General features: G+C 34.0%; 3 protein-coding genes across 9 annotated transcripts; all 3 read right to left on the bottom strand.

The window, feature by feature from the left end:
- Positions 1-3: 3 nt before the first annotated feature.
- LOC133670746 (rust resistance kinase Lr10-like) lies at positions 4-3,814 on the bottom strand. The gene is made up of 5 exons (XM_062091336.1): positions 2,933-3,814; positions 2,611-2,652; positions 2,438-2,470; positions 1,931-2,002; positions 4-1,392 (listed from the first exon to the last, which is right to left on the bottom strand). The coding sequence occupies exons 1-5, from the start codon at positions 3,756-3,758 to the stop codon at positions 254-256; spliced, it is 2,112 nt and encodes a 703-aa protein (XP_061947320.1). The 5' UTR covers positions 3,759-3,814; the 3' UTR covers positions 4-253.
- A 1,735-nt stretch (positions 3,815-5,549) lies between these two features.
- On the bottom strand, positions 5,550-8,696 carry LOC133670747 (LEAF RUST 10 DISEASE-RESISTANCE LOCUS RECEPTOR-LIKE PROTEIN KINASE-like 2.3). Its single transcript, XM_062091337.1, has 4 exons — positions 7,869-8,696; positions 7,633-7,665; positions 7,380-7,463; positions 5,550-6,781 (listed from the first exon to the last, which is right to left on the bottom strand). Exons 1-4 carry the CDS (start codon positions 8,671-8,673, stop codon positions 5,652-5,654), a joined length of 2,052 nt encoding a protein of 683 aa, XP_061947321.1. The 5' UTR covers positions 8,674-8,696; the 3' UTR covers positions 5,550-5,651.
- Positions 8,697-18,279: 9,583 nt separating this feature from the next.
- Positions 18,280-22,331, bottom strand: LOC133670759 (integrin-linked protein kinase 1-like). 7 transcript variants are annotated; one of them, XM_062091361.1, is made up of 12 exons: positions 21,473-22,295; positions 21,214-21,288; positions 21,014-21,121; positions 20,620-20,705; positions 20,270-20,390; positions 20,095-20,174; positions 19,824-19,913; positions 19,599-19,717; positions 19,358-19,443; positions 19,082-19,206; positions 18,650-18,781; positions 18,280-18,536 (listed from the first exon to the last, which is right to left on the bottom strand). In XM_062091361.1, the coding sequence occupies exons 1-12, from the start codon at positions 22,292-22,294 to the stop codon at positions 18,530-18,532; spliced, it is 1,851 nt and encodes a 616-aa protein (XP_061947345.1). In that variant the 5' UTR covers position 22,295; the 3' UTR covers positions 18,280-18,529. The 7 variants fall into 7 exon arrangements, 3 of the variants coding, with proteins under 3 accessions (XP_061947345.1, XP_061947346.1, XP_061947347.1); XM_062091362.1 differs by having other exon boundaries at positions 19,824-19,886; positions 21,473-22,285; XM_062091363.1 differs by lacking the exon at positions 18,280-18,536 and having other exon boundaries at positions 19,111-19,206; positions 21,473-22,318.
- Between the last annotated feature and the right edge of the window lie 716 nt (positions 22,332-23,047).

The raw sequence follows: 23,047 nt of genomic DNA, 5'->3' as shown, positions 1-23,047 counted from the left end.
ATATTCAAAACAAAATATATATATCAATCAAAAGTTTGAGGACCAAATTTGATATAATCAGTAAATAATATGACATCTTCTTGTACTTCTATGTCCTTTCCTTCACTAATTTGGTCATAAACCCATGATGGGAAGTAAATTTGGCTTGAATGATTTGCGAATGCATTCAAGTTTAGATATTTAAAGTTTAAATACTTAATACATTATCAAAATTAATAACCATTAAAGCTAAATTATCTTCTTCACTTCATCATTAACGACCAAACTGATATGAAGAGTCAATACAATCATTTGGTGGATCTGATAACTTTGCATGATTAGCTTTATCATCATCTTCCGACATCTGATATGGGGTGAAAAAAGGCTTAGGAGGCATTCGTAGGGATTCAACATCCGATTCAAGCATCTCTACAACTTTATGCATAGAGGGACGATCAACAGGCTTCAACTGTATGCACCATAATGCCACAATAATCATCTTTTTCGTTGTTTTCTTTTCATGTTCCAAGGCATCTTCTTGTACTTCTATGTCCTTTCCTTCACTAACTTGGTCATAAACCCATGAAGGGAAGTAAATTTGGCTTGAATGATTTGCGGATGCATTCAAGTTCTTTCTTCTTCCTACCATTTCCATCAATAACATCCCGTAACTATAGACATCAGCTTTATAAGAGACACCTCCAATATTCTTATAACATAGTTCAGGAGCCATGTATCCCATTGTCCCCCTGGCAGCAGTGAGGGGCACAGTGTTATTATTTGTTGGGTACAATTTGGCTAGTCCAAAATCTGAAACTTTCGGAACAAACTTATCATTAAGAAGAATGTTGTGAGGCTTGATATCAAAATGTAAGATTTGCATATCACAACCTTGATGTAGATATTCAATGCCACGAGCCACCCCAAGAGAAATCTCATACATTTTCTCATTGCTTAGTGGGACGCTACCTTCCCTAGAAAAAATGTACTTTTCAAGAGACCCATTAGGCATGAACTCGTATATAAGAGCACGCTTCAATCCCTCGACAGTATAGCCTATAAGTTGCACGACATTGACATGGTGAATTCTTCCAATTGTGGCAACTTCGTTGATAAAATCTTGTCCATTGGTTTTTGACTTGCCCAATAATTTAACTGCTGCAAAACGACCACTACGAAGCTTTCCCTTATACACTGAGCCAAAGCCCCCTTCACCCAACTTGTCTTTAAATCCATTGGTTATCTTCTTAATCTCTGAGTAAGTGTACCTTATCGGCATGAGATCATTATCATGACTTTGCAAGAATTTTTCAATGTCGTCGTACATGGATAAATGTCGTCTTCGCAATTTATAGATCAGTAAAGTTAGGAGACATGGAAGCCCACATGGAAACAGTAGCACATGATACATCACTGTACAAAGACATTACAAAAATGGTTATAGGTTGAAACATATCAAAATATTTTACAAATACTTCATTGATTTTAGTGACAAGTTTATATGATAATAATCTATAGTATTATTAATATCATTCTAGCCATTTAGAAAATTAATGGCCATCATAAAAATAAATCGGATAGTTTTTATAAAATAAGATCATTATCGGAAACAAAAAATAGAATAGTGTTATCCTAAACAAATAGTAAATACTTTCAAAATACTCATGCTATGTGTTTGATTAGAATATTTTCCTTCTGGTGCTTTAAAATCATTGTTTATAATTGAAAACAAAAGTAGAAAGAATCTTAGATACATGTATTTGATGCAAAAATAATATAAATTTAACCTAAAGTTAAAACTTGAAATAGTAGGGAGTCATTAGAAATATTTAAATTTTAAGGACTTATTTTCTACAACTAAATAAATTTAATGGAAATAAGTAGAAGGCTACTGATATACATATATTTATTGTTTCACAATAAGCTGATAAAAGCAAAGTAAAATACTTACCAATAAGGGCAAGTATCACAGTGAGAAAGCTTAGTAAAATCGAAGGGGTGGTCATCCGGTAATAACAATAACCTGCCAAATAAATAAATAAATAAATAATGATCAATGATTTAATTACCATTCATTTTAGTGATTTGACTATAAGGGAGAAAATGATTGAGAGTCAATTCATTCAAATTAAAAGCATTATAAATTATAAAATGATAGAAAGATAAGAGACAGTCTATTAGATAAAAGAAGATTAGAAGTGATATCTTATTTCTTATTTCCATCAAGAAGACTAAATTATTTTAAAAGGGTTGTATTTTATCAAAATCTAAGAGTTTAGCTACCGAAAAAACTTGTATTGCTATGGGTAACTTGAAGGCGAACATTGATATGTACGTCATTGAAACTTGGATTGAAAAAAAAAAACCCTTTTACGGTCTTTTATTTATTTTATTAGAAAAATAAATATTATTACTGTTTCTGTAAAATGATATAATTACACAAAATAAATTAACTCACCCCCATCAGTTCGACAAATTATCCAGTCGATACCTATAATCACCAAGAAAATATGAATCAGCGTGCAAAATCTTGATGATTAATTAAAAGGTGAAAAAAAACACTCATTCGCGAAGAAAATGCGGAGTAAATGTATCGTTTTGTAGAACATGTAAGACCATAATAGTTCTCACCTTCAACAAAAAGGTGTGCCAGCTTCCATCCGGTATACTTCCCTAGTGCATTTCAAGAAAAAAGAAAAGGTCAACAGTATTTACAAACTTATAATTTTAACTGAAGTGAACAACTTTTATTAAAATATAAAATAAACCCTTAACAGTACATAAACGGAAATCAAGCAATATTGGAGCATTACAATATAAAATAAAGCAAATATTGTATGCATAATCGTAATACAGCACTTGAGGTAAGCTGATATATATATATATATATATATATATATATATATATAGAGAGAGAGAGAGAGAGAGAGAGAGAGAGAGAGAGAGTACGTACGGTATGTTTCTGTGAAACGGTTATATCGTAAACAATGGTGTTTCTTCACGGTGGCTTCATCAAGGTTGCAGCGGTTCTCTGTGCTATAATAACAACAGAAAGAGAACCATGAAAGCTCGAACCCATATACCAAAATATCATGGACATCTGTATACGACATATTTCTCATATTTTTTGGCACATAATAAATCAAATTTATACGGCACAAGTCAGGTACATCCTGGATCTGCCCACCAACCATGACATAGGAATGACCTTCCATATCGACACAGCTGGGAGAAGAAATACTGCTAGACGAAGAAGAACTATATGCAGTACCACTGCCATTTTTGCAAGAAGAAGCATCCATAATATAAACTGGAGGATTCAGCATTTGATTTTTGCAACATAAAAAAGTTAACACAGAACTGTTTGCCCAATTTTTCTCATAATAATAATTGTCATCCGCAGAGCGGAGCGATTGATATTCTGTAAGAGAATGATGAGGGATGGAGAAGCAATCATCCTTCTGAACAGCAGCACTCACAAGTCGAATTGTGAAGTTATTGTAATTGATTGCCTGGACATAATACTTTTCCATGTTCAAGTATAAAGTTGGACGTACGTTGTTTTCACAAGCAAGTTCATAATTTTTGTTGCCACAGCTCTCGGGATCGGTATTTAGTCGGAAAGGGTAGCTAATATTATGGATATTGCCACAAGAAGAAGGAGCGCAGTAATTGGTGGTGTTCTTTGTAGCACTGCAACTATGGTGGGTGGATAGGATCACTAGAAAAGGAAGGGCTGCATATGCACCGAAGAGGTGCCTTAATACACTACTGAACATTGAGAGAGAAACTTTCTTTGGGAAACCAAATAATGTGCTTTGTTACATTTTGCTCACGAGATATAAATATATTATGTGGTCTTGAGAACAACACACCATCTTGGATCAATACGAAAGGAAATCAATCAATGGCCAAAAATTAAAGTCTTCGAGTGGTTGTATGGTCAAAGACTCACTGATAAATTAATAATTAGGAAATTGCATGAAGAGCTCCACTTACAAGGTCTTCGAGTTAGTGCATCAAGACCCATTCTAAATGCGATGAAGACGAACCCAAACAGAGAAGACAAAATGGAAATAAAAAATGTAAGGAGCCTTCGCTTGAAGTTTCCGTGTCAATAGCAGACAATCACAGCCATTAAAAGAATGTCTCTAAGATCCACTCCACTTCATTTGCAAGGGAAGATCCCACTCTGATTTGCAAAGCCTTCAAGATGCCATCACCTTCACTTCATTTGCTACTTTTATGCCAGCAGGGAACGAGAAGGTGCCAAGAACACTTCATGATTTCTCAGAACTCCTCCCAGACATGCGCGCATATTAGCTGGTTTTCCGAAAGCTGATCCATCCGTGTTCCGCTTTATACTTCCCATTTTTTTTAGAACAATACTCATCCACAGACTACGAATACCATCTTGGATCAATACGAGAGGAAATCAATCAATGGGCACAAATTAAAGTCTTCGAGTTCTTGCTTATTCAAAGTCTCACTGATTAATTAAGAATTAGGAAATTGCATGAAGAGTTCCTGCAAAAGAAGGGAGGACCTCTTAAATATACGGAGAATTAAGTATAATTAAAGGTTACGATCAAATAGTACATGGACGTCCTATCTTTAATTTCCTTTCCTTTTCATTTCTTTTATTTCCCATGTCTAAAGAGCTCAGGCATTATCTCATGAATTTCTTCACCAATTAAATCACAGTCTTCGCATCACCTGGGGCCTTCACGATTCCAAACAGCATGTTCAACCTCCTCTACAGTCATTGTAGGGAATTCCAACCGGTGATGTATTGATATTTGCTCATGATAAGTAAGCACACTGACACAATATTTAACGTGCTTCAGCAAACCGCCTATATCCACGGGAAAAGTCATTGCATTATATAGGGAGAGAACAAGATTTACAACAATAGAGGAGGAGGAATCATCCCCTCTTTGGCAACTCTCAACCTCACTCTATTTCTCTCTTTTCAGTGCTGCAATGGCAGCTACTGCTGGCTGCCTTGACATCCCACTCTCTCCTACATCTCTCACATCTTTGGCTCTACTTTCCTTCTCTTAACTATCTCATTTTGCTCTCAACCGTATGCCTCTATTTATAGGCATCCATGGTGCTGCTCTATTTGTTCTTTGGTCAATAATGGTGGCTGTCAACTCCAGCTCTTCTTCAACAAAGGCGACTGCCAACTCCAGCTCTTCTTTAACAATGGTGGCTGCACTTAGCAGCCCTCTTTGACAATGGCAATGGCAGTCATTCTCTTCTAGAAGATAGGCTGTAAATGCTCTATGATTGCTGCACATAATGGCAACAATCCAACAGTCATTATTTTCTCTGACACAAACAGAGTCTTTTGAAACAATCGCTATCACTACTCGACTTAGCACTTGGGCTCGTAGAGGATAGGCTTGTATAGTACCTGATTGTTTCAGTTGTGATATCTTCAGGCTTGTGAATGTCATCAACTCCATCCAAATTCATTTTTTAGGATAGGGTTTAATACAAACAATACACTAAAACAAAATAAAAACACCAACATTGAAAATAAACTTAATTTTGATTTTGAAAAAAAAAAATAATCTACCAATAAAAAACCAGTCAACCAACTAGAAAAAGTTGAATGGATTATTCCTCTAAGCAAATAACATATATGTCACATATTCTTTAATAATTCATTCATTAATTGTAGAGTCATTACAATCATTTGATGGATCTAATAACTTTACATGATTAGCTCTATCATCTTCTTCTGGCATCTGTGGAGTAAGAAAAGGCTTAGGAGGCATTCGTAGGGATTCAACATCCGATTCAAGCATCTCTACAACTTTATGCATTGAGGGACGATCAACAGGCTTCAATTGTATGCACCACAATGCCACAATAATCATCTTTTTCATTATTTTTTCTTCATGTTCCATGATATCTTCTTGTACTTTTATGTCCTTTCCTTCACTAACTTGGTCATAAATCCATGAAGGGAAGTAAATTTGGCTTGAATGACTTGCGAATGCATTCAAGTTCTTTCTTCTTCCTACCATTTCCATTAATAACATCCCGTAACTATAGACATCAGCTTTGTCAGAGACACGTCCAATATTCTTATAAAATAGTTCGGGAGCCATGTATCCTATTGTTCCTCTAGCAGCACTGAGGGACACAGTGTTATTATTTGTTGGGTATAATTTGGCTAATCCAAAATCTGAAACTTTCGGTACAAACTTATCATCAAGAAGAATGTTGTGAGGCTTGATATCAAAATGTAAGATTTGCATATCACAACCTTGATGTAGATATTCAATGCCATGAGCCACCCCAAGAGAAATCTCATACATTTTCTCATTGCTTAGTGAGACGTTACCTTCCCTATAAAAAATATACTTTTCAAGAGACCCATTAGGCATGAACTCATATATAAGAGCACGCTTCGATCCCTCAACAGTGAAGCCTATAAGTTGCACGACATTGACATGGTGAATTCTTCCAATTGTGGCAACTTCGTTTATAAAATCTTGTCCATTATCTTTTAACTTGTCCAATATTTTTACTGCTGCAAAACGACCACTACGAAGCTTTCCCTTATACACTGAGCCAGAGCCTCCTTCACCCAACTTGTCTTTAAATCCGTTGGTTATCTTCTTAATTTCTGAGTAAGTATACCTTATCGGCATGAGATCATTATCATGACTTTGCAAGAATTTTTCAATGTCTTCATACATGGATAAATGTCGTCTTCGCCATTTATAAATCAGTAAAGTTAGGAGACATGGAAGCCCACATGGGAACAATAGCACATGATATATCACTGTATAGAGACATTTGAAACATATCAAAACATTTTACAAATGCTTCATTGATTTCAGTTACGAGTATATATATGTGATTAATTTTTCATTCTAATTCTCTAATTTCAAAATCTGATCCTCATGCCTATCAACACTCTAATATATACCTCATGAAATTGAAAACAAAACAGTATCCAAGCAAGTTATGATACAAACAATAAAAGGAACTATAAAAGGCACTTAGAAAAACGGACAACATGAAAACATCTGATTGTTTTTATAAAATAAGACCATTAACTGAAAGAAAAAAAATATAGAAAAGTGTTATCCTATAGAAAAAGTAAATACTTTCAAAATACTCTGTGTTTGATTAGAACATTTTCCATCTAATGCTTTAAAATTATTGTTTATAATTGAAAACAAAAGTAGAAAGAATATTAGATACATTAATTTGATGCAAAAATAATATAAATTTAACCTAAAGTTAAAACTTGAAATAGTAGGGATAGTCATAAGAAATATTTAAATTTCAAGGACTTAATTTCTACAACCACAATGAACAATAATATATATTTATTGTTTCACAATAAGCTGATAAAAGCAAAATAAAATACTTACCGATAAGGGCAAGTGTCACAGTGGGAAAGAATATGAGAAAGCGTAGTAAAATTAAAGGGGTGGTCATCCGGTCATAACAATAACCTGCCAAATAAATAAAAAAAATGATGAATGATTTACCATTCATGTAGTTATTTGACTATAAGGGAGAAAATGATTGAAAATCAATTCATTCAAATTAAAAGCATTATAAATTATAAAATAATAAAAAGATATCGTTTTGTAGAACATGTAAGACCGTAACAGTCCTCACCTTCAAAAGAAAGGCCTCCCAGCGACCATACGGCTGCATTTCAACAAAAAAGAAAAGGTCAACAGTATTGATATTTACAAACTTATAATTTTAACTGAAGTAAAGAACATTTACTAAAATATAAAATAAACCAAGCAATATTGGAGCATTACAATATAAAATAAAGCAAATATTGTATGCATAATCATAATACAGTACTTGAGGTATGCTGAGAGAGAGAGAGAGAGAGTACGTACGGCATGGTTCTGTGTAATCGTTAAAGCAATTGTTGTTCTTCACGGTGGCGTCATCAAGGTTGCAGCGGTTCTCTGTGCTATAATTACAGCAGAAAGATAACCATGAAAGCTCGAACCCATATACCAAAATATCATGGACATCTGTATACGACATACTTCTCATATTTTTTGGCACAGAATAAATCAAATTTATATGGCACAAGTCAGGTAGATCGTGGATGTCCTCACCAACCATGACATAGGAATGACCTTCCATATCGACACAGCTGGGAGAAGAAATACTGCTAGACGAAGAAGAACTATATGTAGTACCACTGCCATTTTTGCAAGAAGAAGCATCCATAATATAATCTGGAGGATTCAGGATTTGATTTTCGCAACATAAAAAAGTTAACAAGGAACTGTCTGGCCAATTTATCTTATAATAATAGGAGCGGAGCAATTCTTCTGTAAGAGAATGACGAGGGATGGAGAAGCAATCATCCTTCTGAACAGCAGCATCCACAAGTCGAATTGTGAAGTCACTGTAATTGATTGCCTGGACATAATACTTTACCATGTTCAAGTATAAAGTTGGACGTACGTTGTTTTCACAAGCAAGTTCATAGTTTTTGTTGCCACAGCTTTTCGAATCGGTATTTAGTCGAAAAGGGTAGCTAATATTATGGATATTGCCACAAGAAGAAGGAGCGCAGTAATTGTTGGTGTTCTTTGTAGCACTGCAACTATGGTGGGTGGATAGGATCACTAGAATAGGCAGGGCTGCACATGCACCGAAGAGGTGCCTTAATACTCTACTGAACATTGAGAGAGAAACTTTCTTTGGGAAACAAATAATGTGCTTTGTTACACTTTGATCAACAGAATTATATGTGGTCTTGAGAACAATACTCGTCAACAGACTACGCATACCATCTCGGCCACAAATTGAAGTCTTCGAGTTGTCGTCTACACTTACAAAGTCAATCACATATTTTTGAAATTTCTAAAATGCGATGCAGACGAGCCCATTCAATATTTTTGAAATTTCCAAAAAGAGGAGACTTCCTTGAAGTTTCCAAGTCAATGAGAGAAAAAAAGCAAGGAAAGAATGTGGTGCCATTCAATATTTAAATAGAAATATAGTAGGAGTAAAGTAGAAAATAGAAATGCAAGACTATAAAAACCACGTCGTTTTGCAAAACTCTAAGTGAAAACGACTACGTTTCTTTTTTTAAAGGGGTTAACCGATGTCTTTAGCCTTGGGGAATGAAAATTCACAATATATATTTTGTTTTGTTAGCATCAACTTCACCCTCTATATTGGTTGCCATCACAAGACATTTGAATTATCAAATCAATTCCTTTGAATTACTTCTTATCAATATGGTATCTTATTTGACCATCTAACACTAAAGAGGCCTAAAACAAATAAATTTAAAAATATAAAACTAAAAGTTTATTTTCAATTTTATTTTTAAGTTGATTTAATAAACTTTTTAATTAAAAATCTATTTATCGTAAATAAAAGGATTCATAAGACTTTTACAATTATATTGGCAAATCGTAATAATACTCTCATAGGTAGGAGACCACGAAACTAAAGTCTTTGGAAAAACTTTCAGTACTCTATATATATATTCCATAATTTTGCAACAAATTTGCATAATTTTCAATGGATGTAGCATTTCTAAATTCATTTGGAATGACGGTACCGTTCCTTTGGTTTAGACTTGCATCATAGTCTGAAGAGCAAGCATCAATTAATAAAAAAAAAATAACATGCATTTATATAAAATAAAAATAAAATACTTATCTATTTGAATGATTAATTTGAAAAAATAAATGCATGAATATAAAAAAAAACATGCATCTATATAAAAAAATAAAATAAAAGAATGATTAATTTGAAAAAATAAACAAGAAAAATAAATTACAAAGTAAATATTTTCACAGAAAAGTCATGAACAAATTATTATAAAATATTTTGTATATCATGTCCTTATGTAATTATTCAAAAATAATTGTTAATATTATCATAAAAAATCTAATCATATTTGAAAATTATAACATATATAATGGGGTACTTTTAAAATGTATTCTTTATAATTCAATTAAAAGCGAGTTTTGTACAATAATCTTTAAAGAAAAAAAATAATAATTAAAAAGAGAGGGGAAAACGATGGCAGATAATTATGAAATACAGTAAAAGTCGAATTGTGATTAATTGCCTGAACATAATGTCTTGCCACGTTGAAGTATAAAATTGGAATTGTGATTAAGTGCAGTAATTGTTGTTCTTTCTAGCACGCGAGTATGTGTGCTTGAGAAGAATAATTATCTACAGACAAGGAATTATACCATCTTGGATCAATCTGAAATAAAATGAATGGCCAAAAATAAAAGTCTTTGAATTATTGAAGGGTCACTCTCTCACTAGTTACATCAATTAAAGTTTAAACCATACAACCTCCAGGAATGTACTTTATTGGTTACTAATTAAAGTCTTTGAATGTTCATCAAAATTTACTTTTTTAAAGTTTAATAATTCAAATCTTGCAACTCTCATAATTATTAAAAATTTACATAATTATTAATTTTAAAATTCATAAAATTAGTTGAGATATCTATATTAGATAAAAAACAAAAAATTTAAACCACACAAGTAGTAGTTAGCCATGAAAATACAAACATGCACACAAATTGTAACTCATAAAGATGAAGAAAGTATTCCTGATTTGAACCGAAAAATGGAAGAGCATTTCAATTCAAATAATATATCTTAAAAATTATATATAATCTCACTTCAATTGATAAACTTTGGTCAATCCTCCTTGTAAACAAGAAATTCTCTAGATTACGAATACCATCTTGGATCCCTACGAAAGGAAATCAATGGCCACAAACTACTAAAGTCTTGGAATTATTGCTTGGTTGCTCTCTAGCTCAATATATGATTAAGATTTAGGAAATTGCATGAAAAGTTCCCACCGATGATGGGGAAGACCCCTTTGTGGCCTCCGCTTACAAAGTCAAGCTCGTCTACATCTCGGGTCCATCCTGAATGCGATGCAGACGAGCCCAAACACAGAATAAAGAAATGGAAAACAAAAATGTAAGAAATTAAGTAATTGAATTTTAATAAAGTTTTATATATAAAGCAGAAATTATCTACTTAGTTAATTTTAAATACTTTAAATTATTCTTATCTTTTAAATAAAACAAATATCAGCATAATATTGCAAAATAATCCTAAAACCCATCCAAAAGTTCAACTACTATCGCAAAAGCGAGGCTGAAACATTTGTTTTAGCTTTTCCACGTAGTATTTGCGGTATATACAATTGAAACACTTGTACAACAAATTTGCATAATCTTTAATGGAGGTTGCTTTTCATACGACATATGGTCCTATCTTTTTTTTTTTTCTTTTTTTTTAACGTGGAGTTGCTGACGCAACAAACACTAACTAAATTTCTCAATCATCGTGGATGAAAAATATTTTTGAGTTAAAAAAAAAAACTTGTTTTTGGTTTTATAATTTTTGATGAAATATATTTTTGGGTTGTTGGTTCCAAACATTGATGATATGGGTGGTCGCATTACTTTGGGTCACTTAATGTGACTGTCTAAAAAGGTTGAAAGAGAAAGGTTGAAGATGGATTTGGGTGCCGGTATTTGATGCTTAAAAATATATTAAAATATATTTTTATTAAAAATTAATGATTAAAAAAATAATTAAAATAAATTAATTTCAGACATTTAGTTTGTCTTTAATGTAAGTTTCCTCATATTTTTATGATTATTGTCTAAATAGTCATATTTTTTATAAAATCAAATATATATATATATATATATATATATATATATATATATATATATATATATATATATAAATCAATGGCAAGAAGAGTTCCCACCGAAAAAAGGGGAGGACCTCTTGATGGCCTCCACTTCCATAGTCAAGCTCGTCTCATTGAGTACTTGGAGAATTATGCACACAAATGTAAGGAGTCTTCGCTTGAAGTTTCCAAGTCTTCTCTTACATAAAGGTTACGACATGTGGTCTTATCTTATCTTTTCTTTTCTTTTCTTTTCTTTTCTTTTCTTTTCTTTAACACGGAGTTGCTGATACAACAACCTATGGCCCTGTCGGTTGTTTTACGAAGGAAAACACTATCTAAATTTATCAATGATTGTCGATGAAAAGTATTGAGGGGATGTTGTTTTGATAGATATATTGGAAGCAAACAATGCAAAGATCATTACTTGGATCAACAATTCTGTTAAGCATTCCATAGGTATGCAGTTGGCGAAATATGAGACAATAAATGAGGTTTGTGATCATCTGCAAAGGTTATTCACGCAATCAAATTTTGCAAAACAGTATCAAGAGTATGAGTATTCAAGAGTTTGATTCTGATATGACAGATCTTTAGGATCAATTAGCTCTTACAGAATCAGCAGGATTAAAGGCATGTGGTGCCAATATTGAGCGTAGAGAGCAGCAACGTTTGGTAAAGTTTTTAACAGCACTTCACAGTGATTTTGAAGGACTTAGAGGTTCAATTCTGCATCTTTCTCCACTGCCTTCTATTGACTCTGTTGTCAGTGAGTTATTGGTTGAAAAAATACATCTTCAATTTTATTCTGAAAAAAAATTCTTTCTGCTTCAAATCATTCTATACTAGAAGTACCCTTTAAGCCATCCTCTAATCATCAGAATAAGCCTTAGACAAGAGTTGGCTTTGATGAGTGTAGTTTCTGCAAGTAGAAAGGTCATTGAAAGGCTCAGTGTCCCAAGTTGAGACAACAGAATCAAGCTTGGAAGCATGGCAGTCAGTCATAATCTAATGCTCAAAGACCACCTCAGAGTTATAAACCACCACACCATAATACTGCAGCAATAGCTTCATCAAGCTTTATCACCAATCCTAGTATTCTTATTGAGCAATTTTATAAGTTTCTTTCCTTACAGCCACAAGTAATGTCTGCTTCTTCTTCCATAGGTCAATTGCCTCATAGCTCCTCAGGTATGTCACATTCTAAATGGGTCTTAGATTCTGGTGCTTCCCATCATATGTCTCCAGATTCTTCAAATTTTACCTTTATGTCCCCTTCGTCCTCCATTCCTATTATGACTGTTGATGGCACTCTCATACCTTTAGCAGGTGTTGGTTCTGTTGTTACACCTCACTTATCTCTCCCTAATGTTTATTTTATTCCAACCTCAAATTGAATCTTGCTTATGTTAGTCAAATATGTGATTATAGTGATTATTTAATCATGTTTTCTGGTTCTTTTTATTGTGTACAGGATCTGCAGTCTTAGAAGCTAATTGGGACAGGCCATAGGGAGAATGGACCTATATATTTTGGATGAGTTAAAAGTGCTAGTTATTATCACCGTCGCTGTTACTACTATTGTTGATTTGTCTTCCTTTCGTTTGAGTCATTCATCTTCTAGTTTTTATTTATGGCATGCTCGTCTAGGTCATGTTTTGTCGTCTCGTATAAGATATTTGGTATCCACATGAGCTTTAGGAAATTTGAAAACTTGTGATATTTCTGATTGTAGTGGATGTAAACTGGCAAAATGTTTCGCTTTACCTTTTAATCAAAGTATTTATGTTTCTTCTTCACCTTTTGATTTGATTCATTCTGATGTATGGGGACCTTCTCCTATTGCTATAAAAGGAGGGTCTCGATATTATGTTTTATTTATTGATAATCATACTCGTTATTATTGGGTTTATTTAATGAAACAACGTTCTGAATTCTATGAGATATATACAGTCTTTCGAGCTCTTGTGAAAACTTAATATTCTGTTGTAATCAAATGTTTTAGGTGTAATTTGGGTGGGGAATACACTTCTAATAAAAATTTTATCAGTTGCTTGCCTTAGATGGAACCATTCACCAAACTTCATGTACAGATACTCTTGAGCAAAATGGTGTTGCTGAAAGAAAATATAGACACATTATTGAAACTGCTTGTTCTCTCTTGTTGTTTGCTTCTATTCCTAGTGAGTTTTGGGGAGAAGTTGTCCTTATTGCTGTAAGTCTGATTAATACAATCCCATCTTCACATAGTTCAGCTTTGTCTCATTTTGAAAAGTTATATGGGCATGTCCCTGATTATTCCTCCTTTAGAGTTTTTGGTTGTACTTGTTTCATTCTTCATCCTCATGCAGAACACAGTGTTGTCCTCTCATTCTGTTATTTGCGTCTTTCTGGGTTATGGTGAAGGTAAAAAGGGGTGTCGCTGATTTGATCCAATAACTCATAAATTTTATATGTCTCGTCATATTGTCTTTCTTGAGCATATATCTTTCTTTTCTATTTCATCCATTACTCATAACTTGATTAGACTTGATATTATTCGTATAGATCTTTTTTTTTTAGGATTTTGATAATAAATCATCACAGGTTCCTAGTATCTCAGATACCCTTTCCTATGTTCAACCAATTTGTACTCATCATCCTGCAGGTACTAACACTTTACTCTCTGGCACACCTGAAGCTCCATTCTCATCTACAACCCTCCAAGCTTCGTCTGAGATTGTGGATCCACCTCTACGTCAATCCATATGAATTTGTAAGTCCACAAAACTATCAGATTTTTCTTATTCTTGTCATTCTTCATCATTTACTTCCTTTTTAGCTTCTATTCATTGTCTATCTAAGCCCTCTTCCTATAAAAAGGCAATTCTTGATCCTCTTTGGCAGCAAACTATAAATAAGGAACTTTCTGCTTTGCATAATACAGATACTTTGGACTTGGTTCCTCTACCTCCTGGTAAGAGTGTTGTTAGTTATCATTGGGTGTATAAGATCAAAACTAACTCTGATGGGTCTATTGAGCGATACAAAGCTAGGTTGGTTGTAAAAGAATACTCTCAACAGTATGGTATGGATTATAAGGAGACATTTGCCCCTGTTGCAAAAATGACTACTATCCGTACTCTTATTGTTATAGCTTCGGTTTGTCAATGACATATCTCACAACTTGATGTTAAAATACCTTTTTTAATGGAGATCTTCAAGAAGAAGTTTATATGGTGCCTTCTCCTAGTGTTTCACATGACTCTGGGTATGTTTGTAAGTCAAGAAAACGTTATATGGTCTCAAACAAGCACCTTGTGCTTGGTTTGAGAAATTTTATGTTATGATCTCATCTTTTGGATTTGTTTCTAGTAGTCATGATTCTGCTTTTTTTATTAAGAGCACTGATGCAGGTCGTATCATTTTATCCTTATATGTTGATGACATGATTATTACTGGTAATTATATTGATGGTATCTTAGTTTTGAAGACAGAGCTGGCTAGATAGTTTGAAATGAAAGATTTAGGTTCTCTTCAATATTTCCTGGGTATTGAGGTAGCTTGCTCACCTAGAGATTACCTTCTTTCTCAATTGAAATATGTTGCAAATATTCTTGAGCGGGCTAGACTTACTGATAAGATTGTAGACACTCCCATTGAAGTTAACGCAAGGTATTCTTTTTCTAATGGTTTGCCTTTAACAGATCCTATTTTATATCGTACTATTGTTGGGAGCTTGGTATATCTCACCATTACTCGTCCAGATATTGCATATGTTGTTCATGTTGTTAGTCAGTTTGTTGCTTCTCCTACTACTGTTCATTGGGCAGCTATTCTTTGTATTTTATGGTATCTTTGAGGTACAGTCTTTCAGAGCCTCCTACTTTCATCCACCTCTTTCTTGGAGCTGCGTGCATACTAAGATGCTGGTCATGGCAGTGATTCCACAGATCGCAAATTGGTTACTGGTTTTTGTATCTTTTTAGATGATTCTCTCGTCTCTTGAAAGAGCAAGAAACAATCTATTGTTTATCAATCCTCAACCGAAGTAGAATACTGTGCTATGGCATCTATTACCAAAGAGATTATTTGGTTACGTTGGTTACTTGCGGATATGGGAGTTTCAATTTCTCATCCTACTCCTATGTATTGTGACAACCAGAGTTCTATTCAGATTGCTCACAACTCAATTTTTCATAAACGAACTAAGCACATTGAGATTGATTGTCATCTTACTCGTCATCATTTCAGGCATAGCACCATTACTTTGCCTTTTGTTTCTTCTTCCTTACAGATTGCAGATTTCTTTACCAAGTTACATTCAATTTCTCGTTTTCGTTTTTAGTTGGCAAGCTCTCGATACTTGTAGCTGCCATATCGTGAGTTTGAGGAGAAATGTTAAATAATATATTTATCTTGTTTTATTTATTAAGGATAGAATAGTATTTTCAACTTAATATATATATATATATATAAGCTCTTTATATTTAAATTAAAGTAAGAACAATAATACAAATCAATTGAGGAAAATTCTAACCTCCTTCTCTTAATAAATAAAACAAGGTAAATATATTATTTAACATTAACAACCTCCTTATCCACTAGATCAAAGAACTCTTTACACTCTCAACCCACATAATGCAAGATTCATAGAAAACAGAACTAAATTATAGCCAAGTTAATTTTCCAAAATGTTGAATGCTATTTGTTTTAAAAAGAAACAAATAACAAAACCTTACCGCTAAAAATTAGTAACACCCCAATCTGTACAAATGGTGAAGCTAAACATGCCATTAATACATCTGCAAAGCAATTACATGTCTTGAATTCAAGTCAAGAATACATTCCAGTGGTCACTGTAAAGTCATTCGCTTAGCAACACACAATAAGAATAACTTGAAACATTTTTATGAACAGATATTCCGGGAGTAACTTCTTTGGATTCATTTCATAGAAAAATAGAGACCCAAAAGGAAAAAGAGAAGAGAAATTTTAAGTTAAAATATTCTTTTATGAGTTTTGAATTTTATTTTCTTTCTTGTTTATTTTTTTTCAAAATAAATACAAGAAATTAACTAATATAATATTAATAATTACTTCATATTACTCCATAATCACCGTAAAATCTTCGTGTTCAAGACAACAAATACTTATATTTGATGGCATGCGAAGTGGATTTTGTTCTTATTGAAATTTTTTCCTTTCTCTCATCAAAACAACAGTAATATTTGGGCTTGGCCTAATCTAGTAGGCTTTTTTTAGAAATATTAAACAAAAACAGTTAGAATTTCCTTCTTATATATATTCCACAAATTAACCATTAGAAGAAAAAAAATAAAAAGAACAAACTACAAAGAAGTATTTCCTTCTTTGGATTTTCATTTAACAGACTCTCTAATTAGAGTTGTGTTCAATATTAATAGTGTAACCTCTTATACATTATCTAAGCTATAAGCTATATAAATAAAGACGATGGCTAATACAATTGTTAAGCCTTCAAAATACTTCTTATATCTTAACTTTGTAGCGGAGTCTTCTCCTCTCTAATCATCTTCTTTGTGATCTTGCTATACATGGATTTTAATCCAGATATAATAGCTGCAGTTGATTCCCTTTTTAATCCCTCTATTGTTAATCCTGTTTTTAACCCCTTAGTTGTTGTCAAGTCTATCATGCCGGTTCTATCCACTGTTCTGTCTCCTGGTTCTTCTTCCTCTCTTGCTATGCCAGTTATATCTATTGTTCTGCCACTTGGTTCTTCTTCCTCTCCACCTGCACTAAGGCTGCCTTCGATGCAAACAACGTTCTTGCATTCCTCTGTTGCACTAGCATTTTACTCCTTTCTCTGATTTGTTTCACTGATGTTGTTTGGTCTAGAACTGTTGGTGATCAAAAATCTACATATGTATATCTTGTGTTTCTTGGTACTATTCTTATCTCGTGGAAATCAGGAAACAACGGATTGTTGCTCGTTCTTATATTAAAGCTAAATACAAGGCTTTAACTTATGGTACAATTGAAATTTTATGGATTTGTTTTTTGCTTTCAGAGCTTCGGCTTCCTAGTGTTTCCATGACTACACTATGGTGTGATAACTTGGATGCTACTTATCTGTCAATCAATCTTCTTTTTTTATATTCACACTAAACATGTCGAGGTTGACTATAACTTTGTTCATGATAAAATAGCTAATCAGGAGATTCAAATTCACTTCATTTCTTCCGAGAATCAGCTTGGTCATGTTCTTACTAAACCTCTATCTTTTGCGGTCTTTGTTCATTTTTTATCCAAGCTTCATGTGGGAGCTCTGTTTTCAGCTTGAAATGGCGTATTATAAGAAATACACTGCTAGATCATATGACACAATACAAGAAATTATATTTATCTTATATAACTTATATCTTAAATCATGTGTAGGGTGTCACATTGTTAATACTGTAAATAACCCTATTTATAGAAATAGAAACTATGACTAATACAATTGTTAAGCTTCTTAAATACTTCTTATATCTCAACTCTACAATTGAAGAGATGATCCAATGACAAGCAGCTACGATTCAAGATTTGTTGATAGCAGCACATGCTCTTTGCAGAAAAAAATTACAGCATTGTGTACAGAAATATAAAGTAAAATTACTATTTCAATTCATACAAGGATCCCAAGTGCACATATTATACATAAAAAGGAACAAGAGAACAAGGACATAGCAACTCATTTTGATCTTGATCCCTAATTATTTTTCCCCTTAATTATCAATGTGTAACATGAAGCTCCAAAACTGTTAATTTCATCGACGAAAATCCTCGGTCTTGTTCCAAATTTCCTCTTCTTGAAAATGTCACTGAATGCCTCCCCTGTTACTTCCTGCACTTAATAAATAATCTCATTAAACATTGACTCAGAACAATGAGGTAAAACACAGTGGTCTTGGCCAGTATATATTGCTGCTTCAGAGATATAGGGCAAGAGATCCATACCATGGAAGCTTAAAAGTGTCTTTCCACCACCCTTGTTTTGAACAGTTGCAACAAACTTTATCCAGTCTTGTGATGATCTCAGAAAAGGTTGGTCTGACAACAGGTTCTGAATGCCAACATTCATCAATCAACCTACATGGAGATCAAGATGGTTCCCAAAGAAATTAAGCTACTCCCTTGAGGTTGTTCCTCTCATTTCTATGAGCAAGACAATAGTGAGTCAAGCTTAAGAAGAGATTGGAAAACTATGTAAAACAAGAGAAACTAATAGCTCAAGCCCTGTCTCTAGCTGGTTTTAGGGAACTGCCTTTACTTGATCAATATCGAATTTGCATAAGCAGTCGTTTTCTAGATCCATTGTACCATTCTTGGTTTTGGGACAACTTCCTATTCAATTTGCAAAAGAAATTTAAGACGTAATCCAAAACTTACTCTTTTAAATCTTGAGGGTAACTTCTTACTTTGATCTTGAATGGCGGTCTCTTTTTCTCTAAGCACATCAACTTCACGGCCTCTTCAGGAGTTTTAGGATGGAAAGGCTGCACTCCCTCAAGCATCTAAGCTCAAACGAAAAACAAACAGAAGAGAAGTCCCACTTAGCACTTAAATCCTCAAGTAAAAAACCATGCACTGTGCAAAGAATAGCAGTAATACATATGAAGGAAACAGGAAAGTACAACCAGCTTGCCAAATTAGACTGCGAAGTACCTCGTACAAAATCACTCCAAAAGAGTATGCATCAACGCTTCGATCGAATATTTCATCGTTATAAATCTCAGGTGCCATGTATACATCTGGAAAGCAATACCATCACTTAAATTCAAGTCAAGAACACATTGCAGTAATCCCTTTAAAGTTATTCACTCAGCTATATATGATGAGTTTAGATGTAGAGTTCTGCTCTTAAAAGGAAGCAGGATAACAGTGTAAAGGTGTAAAAAAGACTTACTAGAATGGTCAATAAGAGTCCCTGGTGCTAATTTAGCTTTGTCAGGTGAAATGTTTGACAACCTTATCAAACCAAATCCAGCTACCTTCAATAGACCACCATTATCCAGCAAAATATTTCTGGCACCTTACCAAAATTTCCAATATTACAGAACAGTACATCTTAGGAAGCACAAATCAGTTTTCTATTTACACATCACATTAACTTCTGCATTTGTTGTCTTACTTTGGCTTTAAATCGCAATGGATGATCGGATCTGGTTTGCATTCATGAAGGTAGTTTATGCCCCTGATAACAAAAGATCGATCCATGCATCTTAAGAGTGGAAAACATAGAGACTACTCAGAGGAATGTAAAATGGGGTTGCTGTCACTTGGAAGCATTCTTAACTGTTCTTTCTGCTTGCATGTGTGTGCTGTGCTTCGTTTTTCGGGTGCAAATACAGAATTCGGTAATTGAACAAGCAGAGTTTTTTATGCAAGAAATTCAAACTTGCCTGGCAATATCAAGACCAAATCTCAAAACTTTTGATGGGGACAACCGCCCCTTTTTCAAAAGATAACTTGCTAAGTCACCCTGAAATATACAAATACCACAGTTAAATCCACAAAATGAAAACCTAAAAAAAGCATTCAATCTTAATGCATGAGAGAGGGGGGAAGCATGCTTACTTTAGAATGATATTCTGCAACAATCATCATGGGCAGATTTTGGGTGACAGCACCAACAAACTGAATCACATTAGGATGTCGAACTTTTTCTAACAAGGTTAGCTCATGTTTGAAAGCATTTCTGCCATTCAATGCCAAAAAGAGGGAAAAAAAATATTAGGGCTCAATTCTATCATGGCCTTACAACCCCAAATTACTTAACCACAGATGCAGAACAACTGAAGCAGCAAAAAACAAGTAAACATGAACCATTTCTTTAAGAACCAGTTCTCAATGCTAGTCTTAATGCTTAATATAGTACATAAAAGCATGATGGAGCATAGCAGAATGGTTATTCAAGATGAACCTACATGCTTTCAGGGTCTGCAGAACGGTCCTTTTCGAGTATCTTCACGGCAACCTTGGTACCATTCCATTTAGCAACTTGAAACATTCCCTGTCATAGAATTTATCAATTTATAATCATGGCAAGACATCAAAGGAAATTGTTAAACCATATATTTCTACCAAGTGAAGAACTTGAAGTGAGGTTATTAAGGTTGCAATTCTCTGCCTACTTTTGTTATGGAACAGAGGATATGCCAGTCAAACTTCAATTCCCACAAGATCATCTACTAGCTACCAAGCAAACTACAATAAGCTAAACACTGTTTCTATTTAAGAATCATTAGGAAGCTAACAGATAGTAAAAATGTTCTCACAGCAAGCACAAATTAATGAAATTGAAAGGGAGTAGGATCATGCCTTTGTAATGCCGTCCGACTTTCGAACTTGAAGTTCCAATGGATTGAGCTCATACTCTGGAATCTCCCGAGGATTTGCAACAGTCATTGGTGTCTTCCTGGTGGTTTTCTAAAATAATCCAACATACATAAACACCATACCTCAAACACAGACAGAAAATCAACAAAACCAAATTAAGAAAGCTATTGATATTTTATTACCGGGGCCTTAGCTCCTCTTGCCTTCAAAATGTTATAAACTTCAACATTCCCATAATACTTAGCATCCGCACATGCCTATCGAAACAAAAACCCAAAACTTCACAAATTAAACGTAACAAGATCAAACATCATATGACTTGAGAATACCCTCATCGTCAATAATGATTATTATATATATATATATATATAAAAAAAAAAAAAAGAATCTCATGCTGACTCGAGATTATAAAAAAAACATGAATGAATGTAGTAAATTTACCGTGCTGCCCCAGCGATCACGGGCATCAATGTTAGCCCTACGACTCAGAAGGAGCTTGACGACCTCAACATGACCTTCACAGGCAGCAATATGCAAAGCAGTTCTTCCATCCAAATCAATACTATTAACATCAATACCTTCATTCAACAAATCCTCAACTCCTTTAACATCTCCTCTACATGCCAAGAACAACAAATGCATCGTCGCGTCCAGATTCTCCGGTACACTCAACTCATCATGACCATGAAGCGGACTCCTCCGAATTGGATCCAAAGAAGACTGTCTTCCGAAGCTAAACCTCAAGTTATTCCTCCTCGGATCGAGCGAGGATTGTCTTGAGAATTGCCTGCTAAATGACCTCCTCAACGATCCTGTCGAGAACTGACGTGAGATTCCTCGCTTTAGCTGGTTTGCAAGTCCTTCCATATTTATTTTCTTGGTAGCTAATTGGATGGTTCCCGGTTGCTTGCTTGCTACGTAAGAATGTTGTTTAGAATTTGGTAACTCAAGGGATCGAGAGCGATCATGAAGCGCTCGCTCTCGACGCCTAACCGAGGAGGAAGGATCGAAGTAGAGGAGCAGAAGGAAATGGAGGATGAGATCCGAGAGAAATGGGATGGGAAAGAGAGGGGGGGGGAGAGAGAAGGTGGGGAGGATTTTGTGGGTTGAAAAAGCCGGTGGTAATATATATTTTATATATTTATTTTGAGTTATCGTTTTGGAGAGTGTCTGTCTGTATGTGGGCTGTCTGTGTGGTGGTGCTTGTGTGGCAGTGTCGACGTGTTGAACGCGGCAAAAGAGCTGGTAATGTCTTGACATCATCAGTTTACTGCAATCACCTCTTCCTCATCCCCATGTTTAGCCCAGAAGCAAAGCCACTCCTTGTTCTAAGTTTTTGCCTTCTGTTACAAAAAAATTAATATATTTATTCCATGTTTTTACCCCTTCCTTTTCTTTAATTATTTACGAGAAAGAATATATTTGAATTAGTTTATGGATGGATTAAGATTAAATTATATATTTCCTTAAATGGTTTTTAAGGATTGTTAAATTCATGTTAGCTCAGAGATTTAAACATAGAAAGTTTGAGAAAATAACTATAACCTTACTCTTTCGAGTTTAAATTCACAGATGTTACTGCGCAACCTTACTCTTTGCTAATTAAATGATTTTGATTGTATGGAAGGAATCGGACAGAGTAAGAAATTGTTCGTGGTCAGCCAAAAGAAGACAAAGGGTATATTGTGTCATTTTACTTGAGTGGGACAAGACCCACGAAGCCCTCATTTGATTATTAATTTTCAGAACAAGTTGGTGTTAAGACAGATATAGTGGGCCCACATGACAAGGCAGTGGACCCAGGATTTATTGACTTGGTGGTAGCCTACAGCCTATTCAAGAGATTCATGAGCATGCCACTGTATTTGCAGCCACGAGCGCTTTTTAATTTTTGTTAACTGTAGCTGTCTAATTATTTTAATCTAAAAATTTAAGATAGTAAGATTTTAGAATATAATTTATATTATTTTTTAATATAATTTTTTAAGTGAAAGTTCTTTAAATTTAAAATTTGTA

Source organism: Populus nigra, chromosome 13 (assembly GCF_951802175.1).
Source record: "Populus nigra chromosome 13, ddPopNigr1.1, whole genome shotgun sequence".
Classification (NCBI taxonomy): Eukaryota; Viridiplantae; Streptophyta; class Magnoliopsida; order Malpighiales; family Salicaceae; genus Populus; species Populus nigra.
Note: the sequence above shows the minus strand (reverse complement) of the source record. Positions and strands in the feature narration are given on the sequence as shown.